Source organism: Caloenas nicobarica, chromosome 1 (assembly GCF_036013445.1).
Source record: "Caloenas nicobarica isolate bCalNic1 chromosome 1, bCalNic1.hap1, whole genome shotgun sequence".
In the NCBI taxonomy this organism is placed as follows: Eukaryota; Metazoa; Chordata; class Aves; order Columbiformes; family Columbidae; genus Caloenas; species Caloenas nicobarica.
Window position 1 is genome coordinate 34805807 of NC_088245.1, and position 17029 is coordinate 34822835.

At 39.0% G+C, this 17029-nt stretch overlaps 1 protein-coding gene across 1 annotated transcript in view; it reads right to left on the reverse strand.

Moving 5' to 3' along the window:
- Positions 1-1908: 1908 nt before the first annotated feature.
- The window catches only part of LRIG3 (leucine rich repeats and immunoglobulin like domains 3), a 44562-nt gene continuing 29441 nt past the window's right edge, over positions 1909-17029 (reverse strand). The window contains exons 12-19 of the mRNA XM_065630043.1: positions 15141-15304; positions 11101-11421; positions 10289-10570; positions 9218-9670; positions 8848-9006; positions 7641-7784; positions 7277-7552; positions 1909-4240 (exon numbers count right to left, since the gene is read on the reverse strand). Coding sequence (XP_065486115.1) covers positions 3996-4240; positions 7277-7552; positions 7641-7784; positions 8848-9006; positions 9218-9670; positions 10289-10570; positions 11101-11421; positions 15141-15304 — 2044 coding nt within the window. The 3' untranslated portion in view covers positions 1909-3995. The remainder of the gene's footprint in view (positions 4241-7276; positions 7553-7640; positions 7785-8847; positions 9007-9217; positions 9671-10288; positions 10571-11100; positions 11422-15140; positions 15305-17029) is intronic.

Here is a 17029-nt window from a genome sequence, read left to right on the forward strand (position 1 = left end):
CTAATGAGCTGCACAAGAGAAAAAGCTGCATGGGAAAGGGGAGAGGGCTCCTGTGCCTTTCAGAAAGTGATACAATGTGGACACACGTCGTTTCAGTGGAACTACTGAACCCTAACTCTTCTGCACAACAGCTGTGAGAAGCACTTTTCGCCACACGTAAGCAAGGAAAGACACTATGACCTTTATTCCCTGCTGTAATGCTTCCCTAAAATATAACAAACAAAGGTGTCTGATAAGCTCTTCATCCGAGTAAAACCACATGCTAAAGAACTGTACCTTGTCACACATTGGTTTCCTTCCTTCATGAAATGGGCTGCAGCTTTCCTCTCCCCTTTACTTTCTTAATACAAGAATTCCGCATAGCCGCTAAACTAACATGCAACTAGTCAGACACCTTCTCTGCAACAATACAGCAACACACAAAGCTAGAAAAAAAAAAGAGTGAAGACTTCCTTGAGGCAAAATAATTCTCTGAGACATGTTACATCTGCAACAAGAAGTCTTGCAAGTAGAAAGTAAAAATTCTTACATTTACAATTGGAACAAAACACAACCCCCGATTATCGTCCTGGCTTGTAAGGTTGACAGAATACAAGTATTTGCAGGATAAATATTCACAAATGTTTAATAGATCTTGAATCTTAAGTCCTAGTTTTAAGCTTCTTTGAAGCAGTTCAAGGAATAATACCTAAGTGTTCAAGAGATCCCCAAAACTGAAATAAGAAATGTTAGGTGATGCTAATGAGTCATCAGTTGGAAAAGCAGCAATATTCTTCAGCAGAAAATTTGGGCCTAACTCCTTGCCATTGTGGTACTGTCGCAATCCATTTACAGTTAAGTAAAGAGAATTATAAAATTAAAGCATTTGGTCCTGAAATGCTATGGTTTTATGTGTTTGAAACAGTGACATATGGCCTCCAGTTATAAAACTACACAGGTACTCCCCAGTATTATCTCAGACACACCATTTAGGTTTTCAGTTAGGAAACGTTTGCTCCAGAGAGATCCTGGTAAACAGATAACTCCATTTATTTGTCTAAAATTATTATTATCTAGGGCTTGCAGAAACTATACCTTGTTAACTGTTTGTATGAGTTCATTGGCTAGAACACTTTGTTGTGTAAAGCATTAAGAGAATACTACCTTTAAAAAACATTTTATAAGCTTTAAGTGAGCCCATGACAAGATTCCAGTTGCTGTTGGTCCTAAAACTGCAATAAGTCTGTTCTGCCATTCAGCAACACTTGTTTCTCATTCTACACCTCTGAGATGCAGTATAAGCTTTATTCAGTCTTGGCTGCAATTCATTTCCCCATCACATTAACTTGTGATTTAGCTTTCAGCTGTGTAAATATCAAACTACCAGCTCCGTCATGCCTGGATCTTCAGAAGGAGAAAGGAAAAATAAAATAATTAAAAAAAAAAAAAAAAGGGGGGGGGGAGGATGGAAGAGAGAATTAAGGAAACACTTGCATGCCTTTAAAATAGATGTCTGGTTACATCATTGGTCTTAAAAGGAGCTATTTAGACATTGCAAGTATCTTGCAATTTACAGATTACCACTGTATTTACATACAAACAATTTACTAAATGTGAAACTCACACTGGAGAAAAAAAAAAAAAGAGGGCTTGGGAGCATCCATTTCCATTTCTAGGCATTTAATGCATCAAATACAATTCTGGTCACTCTTATTTTTAGGATACTACATGAAACTCCATGGGAAGTCTCTAAAATTCAGTCATTGAACTCAAAGAAACATTCAGGGTCAGAGATCTGTGTCCTTGGAAGATTAGGATCTTTATACTCTCCAACAACAAATCCAAAAAAAAGTATTTAAGGAAGAAGATGAAAATGGAATAAAATGACATTGCCATCGTTCCAAATCTTCCCCTGCTACAGAAAACAAATTTCAAGCTTGTTTTTCATGATGACTTTAACAGGGAGTCTTAATCATAAACATTAATACTAGAATGAAACATGTACTTACCGTTTAACTTTTTTTTTTTTGATAAAAAGCAATATCTGGTTACAAACACAAGCTATCATGGCCCCCAGCTCTCCTCTCCCTAAAAAAGCTAGGGTCAGTGGGGAGAAGAAAAAGGAGAGTCGTCCAGTGAATCAAATTTAAGATTTCTTGCCTTATTGACTTATAGCATGTGCTTAACTGAGGAAAAATTAATCTCTTTCAAAATGCACTTAATTATAATCAAATACCCATATCAATGTCTGTCACCACATCAGCACATCTGGCAGCAATGAAGACAAATTAACAATAAGAGTCAGAAAATCTGGCAATATGATCAGCTCAGGCACGCAAAATCCATTCTCTATGCTTAGACCACCAGCAACTAAGGGTGGATTAACTTCCTGTCTCTAATACTGGCGCCTAAATTAAAGGGAAATTGCATCGCAATCTGGGTACCAGGTTTCTGGCTACAAACAACAAAAAGCCCGTAGCTCAACTCCACCAGGCAGCGAAACCTTTGCTCTGGCTTTAGCCGTGATGTCTGTGATGACCTACTCTAACAGCTGCTTTTAATTTAGCTTAAAAGAAACTATTTGGCAACCACGTTAAGTTTGCACCTTCAAAGTAGACAGATGTAAAAAGCTGATGTCCTGTAATATTCTATTAACCATTCTGGAGTCTTGCTGGTTTAATGCAGTCATGACAACAGGATTCACAGCTTTTTAAAACAGTAGGCATCTGTACACAGAAAACCAAAATGGAGTGTGTTCACTTAGTTTTAATTACCATTTTATGATAAGTAACCCTCTTTCTCTGACTTTGCATGGTTAAAGGCATTGGGCTCATTACAGCAAGTTTCATCCAGCAAGAATTTACAATTGCTCAATTTGACTGAGTAACTGAATAAAGCACAGATCTCACCTATAACCAGTAAAGGGCAGCTGAGTAAGGAATAGAAGTATGAGTTAAACCAAAGAAAACATTATGTTATACTTGGATTAACCTTCTCATGTTGGGCGTGGAAGTGGCTACAGAAACAAAAATGAGGGAGAAAAGGTATGGGAAAGCAAAGACTCGGGCATTCACTGCATATTTGGCAAACACCTAACAGTAGGCCACTAAATAAAGAGTGATGCTACCAGGCAGACATCCAGTGCCTTTTGTCTTCTTTGACTACACAGCGTGATACAGATTTGTGCATCTACTGTGCAAATATCCTCCCTCCAAATGTGTGCACACTATTTACACACAGGTGTGGGCAGACTGTTGGTGCTACAGACTTGTGGGCATGAAAACTGAGAATATGTGCACATATCTGGCAGCAGGTATTCAGAAAGTGCAAGATTTGCAAACTTATTTTGGCACAAATAGCTTCAACCCACTTTACCAGTAGCTGTGGCATGACCACACCCACTCTTAGAAGCTGAGCATATTTAACACAGTAGATTTAAAGATATGAGTTTTAGTCAAATAAAGGTGAAAAAATGCAACAGAAGGCATCTACATATGTGACATTATCTACAAACATAATTCATGCTTTTCATTCTTCATACACTAATGTGGGTCAGAGACCACACGGCAGCATATTTTATTAAAAGTCATGTGCAAATAAGATGCATGATACCTGCAAACAGCATGGAGTTTCCATTTGTAAAAAGGTACTAGTACAAAATTAGAATGCTTACTGCTCATTTCAATAAAATGAAGTCTGACATAGAAATACATATGCTGTATTATTTACACCATTAATTTACAAAAGATATTATTTGCATTAAACAAAGCTATAAAATAATTAGAAATATAGTATTTTTATGAGGAATGTTCTCCCTGTACAAAAATGTAGAACATTTTGGCAATTATGCTGTATTTGAATAACAATGCATTTACTTCTGAATTCATAGCATGACGTGGTTTCTTTCTTCCCTCCTTCCTTTCCTTATTCCCTTTTTAAATAAAATTCCACACTGAGGTAGTAGCATGTCAAAGTATTTCTTTGGTTCCAGAAACCAATGGCAGGTCCAAAAAGAGCTATGTATCCAAATCACAGGATTGGAAAGTAGAAGTCCTAAAGTTTTCAAAGGATTGTTTGTAAGTATAAATGCTATTTTCTCCTCTAGAAACTGTCCTTTCCTTTCCATCTTCATCTGCCTCTGCATCAAAGTCCAGTGAGGCATGAGGATTATTATGGGAGGTTTTTGGCTGGCAATTTGCTGGCTGTTTACAACTTGAAAGAGAGTCCAGCTGCGGCCTCCATAAAGGCTTTCCAAATGTTCCTGAAAGACAGCAAATGAGTAAGTAAGTACAGAAGTACTGATGATAACATTTTTGTGTCTCACTAAGTGCTGCATGTTAGAATGCAAGCCAAACACAAGTGAAAGTTCACCAAGGTGAGATTTTACTTAACTGTTATTTTACCCCTTAAAAGAAAACATCCGCGTGATCACAAGCAAGATTGTGCTGAGACATCAAAAACATTTCCAAAGTAAACGTATAGCCACACACAACTTCATTACTTTTGTTTTCATGACTACTCCCATGACCATTTTCATTTGGGGAGGGTGGTTAGGGAGGAGGTGAGCACACAGACCAAACTGGAAACACATTGTAAGACACTTTCTAATGCGAAAGTCACAACAGTGTCCCTATTTTGTCCTTCAGTGAATGACTGGCACATGTATCTGCCATGCAGTTCAGCAAAAATAAATAAATAAATAAAACATGTAGGGTTATCAAACATCCTCCCACTGTGCAATCTGAACGCTAAAACAATCTTTTTCTGGCTAGCATCTCCTACTAATAATAAAGGTCCCATCAGCCAAATTCTCCATTCACACTTGTTCATCTCTGCCCACAACTGGCTAGAACAGACGTAGCCCAAAGAGAATTTGGCATTTCAGTTAAAACTTTATTAATAATTATCTGGATTTGCTAGCCAGAAAATAACTAGTGTGCCTGTCACTCTTCACCATTGGGAAGGTGTTAGTGTCAACACCTCTGCAAGAAGGGCCTTCTCTTTTTTCACTGAAGAAAGATATGGCTGTAGCAATTCACAGTGTCCGTATGTGATACTCAAAACACTTATTTTCAGAGGACAATGTGACATGGGCTGATTTTGAAGAACTCTGTTTTTATTAATAAAGTAACACTACAATCATTAATAAGTTTTGCACCCCAAAAGCCATACTTCTAGTTTTGCTTAGTTGCTAGAAGCAAAGGTTTCAAGTAAGACTGAGAAGTTATTAAAAATGTATTTGGACAGGGTCTCTATTTGCACCAGTGATATGCAGAGCAATTTTGCTCCTAACACAACATGAAAGGATGATCCTCACAGCACCAGAGCTACAAATGAATCCTGTCTTAAAAAAAATTTCCAAGCTGTGAACTTTCTGGCTCATGTATCAACAATGATGTTAAAGAGAGCTGTCTTCATTGTGGTTGTAGAAAGCAAAAGGAGGGCTGAATTTGAAGGCAATGATGCTGAAGAAGCAAATTCAGAACTAAAGACAAGGAATCTATGAAGACTTCTTCCACAGTCACCACCTTCAAGATCTAACCATAGGCTCTTTGAGTGAAGAATGCTAACGATTATGAAGCACCCAAGGCAATTATGATGCAACTTGGGTGGGGCAGTAGGTCAGAGAACTGACAGAAAAAGTAGCTCTGCATAGATTTTTAGGGCAGAAAGGGGAATATGAGCCCTCAAGCTTGTATTAACTCCTGGGTATACCCACATACAGTAAAACTACCTTCTGCAAGAGACATGTGGTAAAGCCCTATCTGCACAGTCCCACCACAGCAATAGTGGCAGGCAGCCAGGAGGCCATGTGTAGTCCCAGGGCCTCTGACAGATGTCATGGCATCTGCAATGTTTTAAAGTCCAAACATCTGGCTCCCTCTCTCCCCGCACCCTGAGAACAAAGAGCCCAGTGATGCACATTCCCCCAGGTCCCCTTGCAGAGCCAGCAGACCAAAACCTTGATCAACCACACTGACACACCAGTGGGGAGACAATCCACAGTACCAGGGCTGCACTTGGTGCTCAGATATCACAGGGATGAAAGCAGTATGTGGGTTTATGTGAATTTTCAACCAACTCAACACCCAAAATTTAGGCAACTTCAAAATATAAGCAACACTTTTATCCTTCCCTCCACCTCTCCCTGCAATCTGGATTAAAACTGTAGACCCTGAATTAAGCTCCACGAACTCTCTTGTCATACACCTCATGAGGAAAGAAGGCAAAGGTGGGGTAGAGACCATATTTTTCTATAGTGCCATACTCTGAAGGGTAAACAGTTCTGGCTCACTGTGTTATATATCGTCATACACTGCAGTTCAAGTCTCCCCACCTGCCCTGAGCACTCCTGGGACCTTACACACCTTTTGCCCATCAGGCAAAACTTCTGGTGTGCCTAAAGTTTATTAAGGTGTATTTAAGTAACTATCCTAACATTTATGGGAATCTGCCAGCTATATTAAGGTAAAAGGCAAGACTCACACCACTGAAGAGGTTTTTATATAAGCGTGAGTTATTAAGATCTCCTGGTGATCTAAATATGCTCATTAAGCAGTTTTTCCTGTTCCTGAACTTTAAACATTTGGGACATTTTATCTAATGGTCCTCGCAAGTCAGGTTTCCTGAGAAGCAGAAGGCGGCTCACAGTTACACCTGGAGGGGAACCACCTCACTGGACTACCACGTTTGACCCAAAGACTCCTTCCCTGTACATCAGTTCTGCTTCTGACCAAGCCCCAAGCTGCTCCTTTTGCAACACAGGATAGGAACCATCTCTTGGCTAACTCCCAGTAGGATCCAGAGGACACACTGATTTCTAGGGCATCCAGTTGTCCTCATGCACTGCAGCAGAGAGCCAGCCTACGTATACAGTTCAGTTGTGTGAGCCTTAAAAAATAGATACTGCAGTGTCACAAGTTGCTCAGGGAGGAAGAGGGGGAAACAAAACTAGAAGACAAGAACACATGCAAAAGGTTGAGGACAACTCTCGAAGGGCCTTTCTTCAGCTACTTCCTGTATCTTTTCTCCTCCTTTCTAAAGTACTTACATTGCACATGCTGTATTATCTTACTAAATTCATGGACACCTGAATAAAGAAACCCATGCAAAACTGCACATAATTATTTTTTTCACAACACTAGCTACATAAGCATCTAAACACTACTACAGGAATTACCTGTTGTAAGAGTGGAAAAGAAAAAGCTGAAAAATCAGTTTTGTTTAGTGTTGGAAGTAGGCAATAAGACAGCAAGGACACCGGCAGCTTGAATGAAAACCAACAGGTAGAACATACCCATGAAAGTGCTGTTACTGATAACAGATGAGGGTTCCAAACTTCTGTTTAAATCAAATGTATCTGAGTTCAGATTTTTGCTTTTTAGTCCAGTTCCTTCATTTTGAGTATAAATGGTATTACTCAATTTGCTACTTGTAGCCTGCCTCCCAATAATGCCAGCACAATGGTCAAAGGGATCTTCCAGTGGAGGTGAATATTGATAGCATTCCTTTTTCTTTAAATATCCAGACTCATAAGGGTCCAGGGATACTGTTCTTTGGTCAGAGCTGCAACCTAAAGAACATGAAAAATTGTTTTTATATAGATTCATCATAGTACAAGATCAAATCAGGACTAAAACTCCGCCCCTACCCCAACTTACTTGCGCTGTATGCTTCCAAGGCCTCAGAGCCATATGTGCTTCCTTTTAAATACAAAGTCCCTGACGTCCCCAGATAGTGGCACAGGAATGGATCTGCAACACCCTCCAAGTCTGTTTCGCTGCCATTATCTAGATGGCAAATGCCTTAAAAATAAAATGGATGTGTCAGCACCTGGTCTTTTAAGTTTCAGCTTACAGTTTAAGTTTTGTTCTTTTAAGAACACCATTTGTTCAACTAAATTTCATAGTGTATTTAGAACTTAAGTTTAACCTAACTTTTTGACGAGAACTCTAATACTAGCAAGTAGTCAATTAATTAGCTTGACAGAGAATGTATGTCACACTTTGCTTTTTCATACAGTCCCTGGATAACAGAAACAAACCCAACCCACAGGGATCAGAACCAGGGGCTTCCTTCCTCTAAAGCACTGGAAGCCAGACTTGTGCTCTGTCACACAGACACATTTTGGAGCACAGAGTGCTCATGCAAAAGTCCCAGGTGGAAGAGTCCAAGGGAGTCACGAGCTGCTTGAACAGCTATACTGACTTTCAGCTCAGTGGTTCCTGAAAGCTGTAGACATGGTCTGCGCTTCCTGCTCCTCTCACTTCCCTACAACTGCAGAACTATCTCACCACTGCTCCATTCCCACATGCCCCAACTTCTGTCTGAAGGTGCCTTTTCCTCCCTAACCCAGGTATGTTCTGGATTCTCAGGGGCTAGATATACAGATATTGAGTACTGCAGCTTTTAACTTGCAGTCACCTTAAATCCTTTATTGACTCTGACCCTAATGACTTTTCTAACAGCGAAGTTTAATCAGTTATATTACACTAAAGTTACACTGGTATTACCAGCCATACCTACATTCCATTAAAAGCATCCTTTTCAAGCTATAACAGAGAAAGACATGCTGTTGCAATTCCTCTTGGACACTCTTGTTTTGGAAACATGATCATCAGTTTAAATTTACCCTTGAGAGGGGAGAAAAACTTCACGATTTAAGCAAAGCCATAACATGATTTGGATAATAACAGAAACTTGATTCTGTTTATCTCATTGAAGCAATCCCAAGCAAAAAATTTCACGTCCTCTCTTCAACTTCAGTGAAGATGATTCTTTAATGTTATTTGTATTAGTTAGAAAGACAATAGCCAAACTACAGCTACTCAAACAATGTGGAATATCTGCTTAACATTTTATATCTACCATTACTGTCCCTCTGCTGCAAGAAATATCCTCCCATGGAAGATGTGAGGAACTGATGATGACTGCCATTTTCAGATGAACCATATCCATCCTGCCTTTCAGCCAGTGTCCCCTGAGATGACAGGTAACTTGGAATGTCAGCAGGCAAATTTGTTTCATCTGTGGGGAAGGAAAACACACACAAAAGCCATCAGCATACTTCAGAGTTTGCAGAAGCATTTTTAAACTTGTCAGCAAAGTGCTGAAGGTAACAAGCAATTCACTCTTCTGACTCTGAGTCAAAGCATATAAATGTTCCTACAATAAGGTCATTGCAAAGCAACCACAAACATTTTTTTTCCTTTCCAAGGCAAACCCTCAGTTTACACACCTGTATTTGTAATGCTGCAATCTTCATTTCTTCTTCTGGTGTGGTAGATGATGACCACCCACACCAAGGAAGTGCCCACCACACAGCAAACCACAGCTATGATCACAATGCCAACTGTGGCCCATCCATCATCATCAAGTGATGGGGCAATGTTTGGAGGAGAATCACAGGTGGGAGTAGGAATTACATTGAGACGGATATTGCCTCTCTCTGTTCCAAGTGTATTAGACATTTCACAAGTGTACTTTCCAGCATCTTCCACATCTGTATCCACAATAATTAGTAACTGATTGCCTGCAGCAAAGAAATGTCTTTCTGTTACCACAAGAGGGCTGTCATCCTTAGTCCAGTTCAGTCGGGGTGGAGGGCTGCCACCAGCAATACACTGCAAGACCGCAGTCTCCCCCTTTGTTACAGTTCGATCCAACAAAGGCCGCAAAAATGACGGTGTTTCTGAAAAGAAAGCATAAGCCTTATATTCTAAATGACCTTGAAAGAATGGGAACATGTCCTTTTCCTTCACAGCTCAAGACGAAGAGCTAAACTGAATGCATCAGTAAGGCCTAATGAAGCTTACTCTCATTCTCAGGAAAAACATGCTCAAGGAATTTGAACTTAAGAGCCTACAGTTTACTTGTCAATTGATCAGATCTAGAGGCTTGATTATCTTGGAAGGTAAAATGGCCAAATCATACATGCTCAAAGTTGGAGAGAACTACATTAAAAATGGCTTTAAAAAGTCAGGAAATTAAAAGTTAAACAAAACCTCCTCTCTCTAAACAAAAATAACAGTCCTCTTTTCCACCCCTTCTCCCCTCACCATATCAGACATTGTGTACATACTGAGAAACATAACTAACTTTTATTATTTTGTGTCATAATAGTGATTGTGTGCTGGTATACATATTTCTGATCTATACGCGTCAATACAAACTATTTCAGAAAATTTTATATGTCTATACAGCACTTTCATAATAATGCCATTTTTAATCAGCTGCCAATTTTAAAAGTGCTCAGCAATAGCTTCATTCTTCAAGGAGATTATGCCACTAAAGATTGCCAATGCCTTACCTAGTACCGTTAACGTTGCGTTAGCTGAAATGCTTCCAGCAGTGTTTTGAGCTGTACAGCTATAAACGCCTGTATCCTCGATCTTTACGTCAACAATAAAGAATACATCATCTTCGGGCATGACGTGCATGCGCCTCTTGCGTGCTGCAGGAAAATCTGTTCCACCATCTTTCTGCCAAGCAATCTGTGGGACAGGATGCCCAACTGCAGCACATTCCAAACGTGCCATTGCTCCGGCACGAATGGTTAAGTCCATGGGGATCTTCGTAAATGAAGGAAGCACTAAAGAAAAGTTAGTGATAGCAAAATGAATAAATTAAACTTTTTTTTTTTTTTTTTTGCACAGCATATTCTTAATACTCTTCTTGGGCCTAAAGATGCGGGTGAAGCATGCAACCTAAATTTATCAGTAGGCAGCAAAGGGAAAGGGAGGGAGCTGTGAGACCGCTTAGATCAAAATCTCATTTCTGCTTACAGCCTCCTACATGACCTTTCCCTAGTACCTTGAACCAGAGTATACACTTCACCTATGAAGAAAAGATTAATGTTTTCCCATCTTGTTACCTAGATTTTGTCAGATTTGCTACGAACTGGGTTTGTTATTTGTTTTTTTCCTGTACTATGGCTCAGCACAATGGGGCTGATGTAAAACTGAATGGTGATCTTGGAACTAGCTACATTTTAAGAAATAATCTCAGTTTACTGAGGGATTTTCTAAAAGATACAGATGATGAGAATGGAAAAAACCCTGTGTTTACCTATCTTGATTAAAAACATTCTAGAAGTCCAGAAGCAAAAAGTAACATACTTACTGTTTACTGTAAGTTTGGCTTTGACAGAGTATGATGAACCAAAATGATTTGAAATAACACACTGGTATTTTCCTTCATTACTGAATTCAACATTGCGCAGTCGCAGGATGGTGGTGTACTCCATCACTTCACCACCCTGTGCCCGAAGGTGTGCATAATTCTCCATTTCAGCATCTTGCAGTAATTCATTGTCTTTCTTCCATGCAAATGTCATTGGGGAATCACTGCTGCTGGCCGCTGAACACACAAAACTCAAATTTGAGCCTTTGATTGCTGACTGGGTTTCTGGCTGGACAGTGATCTGTGGTTTAGGAAAATCATCTGCACAGAAGGGAGAAAAAGTGACACAGAGGAAGAGAAAAAAAATATACGTGAGGCCTGAGGACTCTTTTTAGGAAGAGTTTGTAAGCCTTGTTTTACAGATTTGAGAGAAGAGTCAGATAAGTATTAATATTTATAAAATAGATACAGAATGCTTTAAATTTTGTTAGCCTTAGGGCATTTAAAGATGCCATATTTTTGAGTTTATTGTGCCAAGTCATCTCTTATTGAAAAGCAAGCACATTTAAAAGCAGACTGTGTGCACAGTTTGTTCAACAGCAGCACTGAAGAGGAGACAACTACCCCATGACATCCCTAAGAACTATTCTGAATGTCAGTCATGAAACCTACCCTTCATCTTTATAATACCTCAGGCTGCTCTGAGTTTTTCTTTATTGAAAGCATCTTTCTTCTGCCATCGGAAACTGCAAGTTAAAGTTGAGGGTATCCCCCAAACCCACAAAAACCAAGTATGTACAAAAGTCACTGTTCCAGTGATTTGTGGCTGTTTGGTCCACCCTACTAACACAGCAGCGCTGAAGATTCCTTAACCAGGGCAGAACACAAGAATTTCAAGAGATTTGTTTCTGAAGGTCCCTTTACTATTGGAAAGTTACCTGCAAAGTGCCACTTTGTGAGTTTACAGAATTAGTTGCCTTCTGAACTATTTATTCTGTTAACTGTGTACAAAATGGAACACAAGAGGTTCCACTTAAATATGAGAAGTAACTTCTCAGTGAAGGTGACAGAGCCCTGGAACAGGCTGCCCAGGGAGGTTGTGGAGTCTCCTTCTCTGGAGACATTCAAAACCCGCCTGGACGCCTTCCTGTGTAACCTCACCTAGGTGTTCCTGCTCCAGCAGGGGGATTGGACTAGATGATCTTTCAAGGTCCCTTCCAATCCCTAACATTCTGTGATAGCATGTACAAACAGAATAGGCAATTAAATGCTTCCACTACCAAATGCAAAAGCCTTAGCATATTCCCAGCTTTCAAGATGTCTCGTACCTTCGAACAAAGACAGAGGCCCAAACTTGATAGGGACTGTGGGAAAAGCCCTGCGCCCCAAACACTCCTTTACTTCCAGCCCTGCCTGCACTGCGGAGTTAGATTTTACCCAGCCACTTTGCTTCCTTCAGTCTCATTTGTCTAGGAACAACATACCAGGGTCAAAGCCTTATTTCCTTGAAGAACCTCTATGCTGTGTGTTACAAAAGAAAATGAGATGTGCAGACAGCCTGAACTTGAGCTGCCTGCAGAACACTTGCAAGTCGGGGGCTGCGCTCCAGCAATGGGGCAACATGGATCCCCCATCTGGGACACTAAGCTGGGGGGGGGCCCTTCAGAATTTCCCAGGACATTTGGTTTCTATGTTTCATACCCAGTCCTCCACGGCAAACTGAGTTGATGCTATCACTGACTTTGCACAGGGGTAACTAAGTAGAACATTTGTAAATTACTTAAATTAGCCTTGTGAAAAGACAGACACACTTCATTCTGTTTTAGCTGTACTATCGATGGAATAATAAAAGATTTTAAAATCTTAATTATTTGGCAGGAAGGGGGGGATGAAAAAGTCGTTCAAATAAGCAGATACTACAGCATACAGAAGAACGCTCTAGGATAAGACTGGCAATGTGTTTTGTCAGAACAAAATAAACAGAGTGTATTTCAATACGTGTCACAGATACATAAACACATACACACACAGAGACATACACTCTTTTTGAGAAATGTATTTCTCATTTTATAGAAGCCACTTGACTACTATGTAACAGAAAACAAGCTACTCGTCACCTAGATGGTGCTCTTTTGGCATCACTATGTTAACTTGAAACAATTAATACAGGTCAAAAGAGTATCTAGTCTATTTTTCTTCCACAGTTATCTTTAGTATGGAAGTATCTCATGATTTGTTTCAGCTTGGAAGACATGATATTAGGAAGCAGAAATTTTTTTCTTTTTTTTTTTTTTTAGTTTCACAGATATGGAACCCTTGCCTAACACGTGGTTTCCTTTAACAAATTTAGGATGACTCCCTCCTATCTCCTAGCTGTTTTCAAAAATGTAACTTGGCATGATTTGGAGAATTTATATACCCATATAAATTATATGTAACTTTTTTTTTTTAAATTTCAGACAAGACTTAAACTCCTCTTGAAAATTCTATAAAAGCGAAAGTGGCCATTGTAAAATTACAAGGCAAGGTGTGCATGCCCAAATGTTTAGTAATTGCACACTTTAAAGATTTAATAAACAGTAAAATATTCATGGATTGTATTAAGAGATTCTAGTTGCTTCTGCATGGCAATTACTTTAAATGCAACAGCTTACTCTTAGTACATCCCTTTTGCTAATGTATCTTAAAGAGTTTTTAATTAATTCATTAAAAATAGCATTCAGAAGCTAAAAGAAAGATGACAGTCCCCTGTGGTTTAACAAATAAGACACATAGATTTAAATCCTCCAATTTAATTTCTTGCCAGGATGAACGAGCTTCTCATAAATGAGGATGTATACTTCATATATACTCCATTAGCTATTCAGTAATCTATAATTTCTGGCACGGTGTCAACTTCTCTTTTTCAGTAGTGGCTAGATTATACACCATCCACACATTATTGAACATTAATATATTAAACATCTGAGTGCTAATGGGAAGGGAGAAAACAATATTTTGTACACTGTTCTATGCCTGCTTTCCCACTGAAAAAAAGGTTATGAGTGGCAAAAGTAAAAATTATGCAGTCATATTTCCTATGAGAGGAAAGTCATTGAGACACAAATATGGTTACTGTTTTATCACCAAAGAATATAAAGATTGAATTTTCTTTATAAGAAAAATAAAAGCTATATAACAAAAATACACAAAATCCAGTTAGATTTTAATTTCCTGATAATTTCAAAGTTCCCACTTAATGTATCAGATTACTCAAAACACACATCTTTACTGTGAAAGGTTAGTTTCACTTTGCTTGAAATAGAGAACATACAGGTGATAATGAATGTTACTAAACACACAGAGAAACTTCATTTTTAAGATGGATGGTATCACCTCAAATTCTCATGTCTGAAAGTAAAAATATTTCACTAGCATTTACTGTCTGGCGTACTGAAATGCAAGATATCAGTAGCATAACTGTGGTAATTGGACATTTTAAAATACAGTTTACATACAGGCAATAACTTACATGGTCCAAATAATTTTTAAAATAGACAACAAACACACATAAAAAGGTCAGAGCTGAGGCCAATATGGCTATTTTACCTTCAGATTTTCTCAGCTCTAGAATAACCTGAAGACTGACAAAGTATGAAAATAACTCACAAATAATCAGACCCAAGAATTGCATCTTAAGGTTGCCAAAATGTCTCACTTTAACATGACTGTTATCTAAACAATATCCATCTTTTAAATCTAGAGGAATATACATTTACCACCACAAACTATTGAGCCTTCCCTTGCACACAATGCTATGTACGATGTAAGCAAATTGCACATGAAATAAAAGTCAGAAAACTGTCAATCCCCATCTTGTACAAAGCCACAAGCTTTGAGCATCTATATCACAGTTTGCGAACAGAGAAGGAAATGTTAACAAATATTAAATCTTCTCTATTTTGTTAGAGAAACTAAAACGTTATCAAAGAAACCAGAACAAAAATCAGTGCATTCAACAAAATTTGTTCTATGGAGTGAGGAATAGAGGCTATACTCACCACAGACAAACCCATCCAGGCTGACAGCAAAAATACTTCTCCCTTTTAGAAGCTGCGGATGGGCACAACTGGCATTTACAAAGCTCTGAAAGTTGTTCTCTGACATCCACTGTGGCAGCCATTTTAACTGGCAGTCACACAGGAGACTCGACGTGTTTAAGTGCCTAAGAAAAAGCAATTACATTCAAAGGCTGTTTGCTTGTTTTTTCTCTTTATAACACAGATCTATATGAGCACACATAAATAACAAAACTAAATTTTTAGGCTGAAGACATATATCACAAGAGAAAGACAGCAATGTTATTTAGCTCAGATGAGGTGGCACCATTGTCTTGAGTCCTACATTCTACAAAGCAGACATGTCATCCTGAACTCCCAGCATCTGCTACAAGTATGAGTTGAGGCAGTCAAGTGTGTAGTGTCTTGGGTACCAAACTACAGTCAGCAGTACGACACACAGAACTGGCACACAGGAGAACAGTGCAGAAGGGAGGCGCCCTGGAAGCTCACATAAAAGAATTCTGAGACAATTTCATTCGCTCATTTCCATTGCAGGCAGAATTTATATTGGGGAGGACTAGTGAGATGAAGGATAGTCATGTGTTGAAATAACAAGCGTAGAACTGGTTATCAGCTTACCTAACCTATGTGAATAGCTACATTCACAGAAGGGAGGAAAAAAAAAACCAAAAAACCAGGAAAGCAAAGGTATATTCTGTGAAGCATCTAGAACCAGGAGTTGAAGTCGGAAGAGTTCTCAGTTTTGGCTGAAAACTCAGAATCACCCTTAAAAACATTAAAAACCACAGTAATATAATTCCTCTCTTCAAATTTTATCTGTTCTTGAAGGAAAAGTAAAAATAATTTATGGATCCAGGGAAAGAAACTGCTTTAAAGATAAATGAAGACATATCAATTCTTGATTTTTTTTCTTCAAGAAAGGAAAAGTGTCGCTGTGTTCTTTTTTTCACACTAACACTGCCAGCTCACCACTTCACATTCAGATGAAACAGGTCATCTTTCACTGAAATTCTAGGGGCATTCCTGTTATTCTTCGGAGGCAGAGAAACCAGAGCAGTTTTTGCTACCCTAATACAGTGGGTATATGTCATTATTTTCAGATTTACTCTCTAGGGACCTCAGAATAATTTCTCTAGGAACCTCAGACAGGAATTTACACCATAGAATCTTACTTGTCAGAAAGTACTTTCTTCCATCTGTCTACATCTTCCTCAGACATAATGGATGTCTACCAGGTGTTTCAAGAAAAATACAGGAAAAAAAACCCCAAACCAAACCCAACCAAACAAAAAACCACAAAAAAACCGACGAATCTTGAATAGTTATTTCACTGAGGTATTCAGAGTCTGGTATCTTGTAGCATCTTACACCTCATGGAGCAGTGTTAGAGTATCATTCCATCACATTTGATCACTCTTCAAATCATCTATATCAATCCCTAATTGTCAGCACTGTGCTCCCACTTTTTCTCTTGGGCCAAATCTAGCAAATGCCCAGCAGCTGGGTGAGTTCAGCAAACTAATCAAGTGACACAACTAGATCCAATCCAAGGAAGAGGAAAGACAGAAAACCCCTGGCTATGGGTAGAAGCATGGCTGCTGCTCTCTAGAGCACCTGCAGCTACACCAGGATATGGGTAACAAACTGAATTCAGATGAGCCAAATATTGTCCAGATACAAGAAAGAAATATTTTGTAGTATGAATAATCATACACTGGAACAACCTCCCCAGGGATGTGATGGGAGTCCCCAGCACTAGAGGTTTTAGAGACACAGCTGGACATGGTGCTAAATAATCTCATCTAGGCTCTTTTTTCACAAAAGGTTGGACCAGACAACCTTTTGAGGTCCCTCCAACCTGGGCAGTT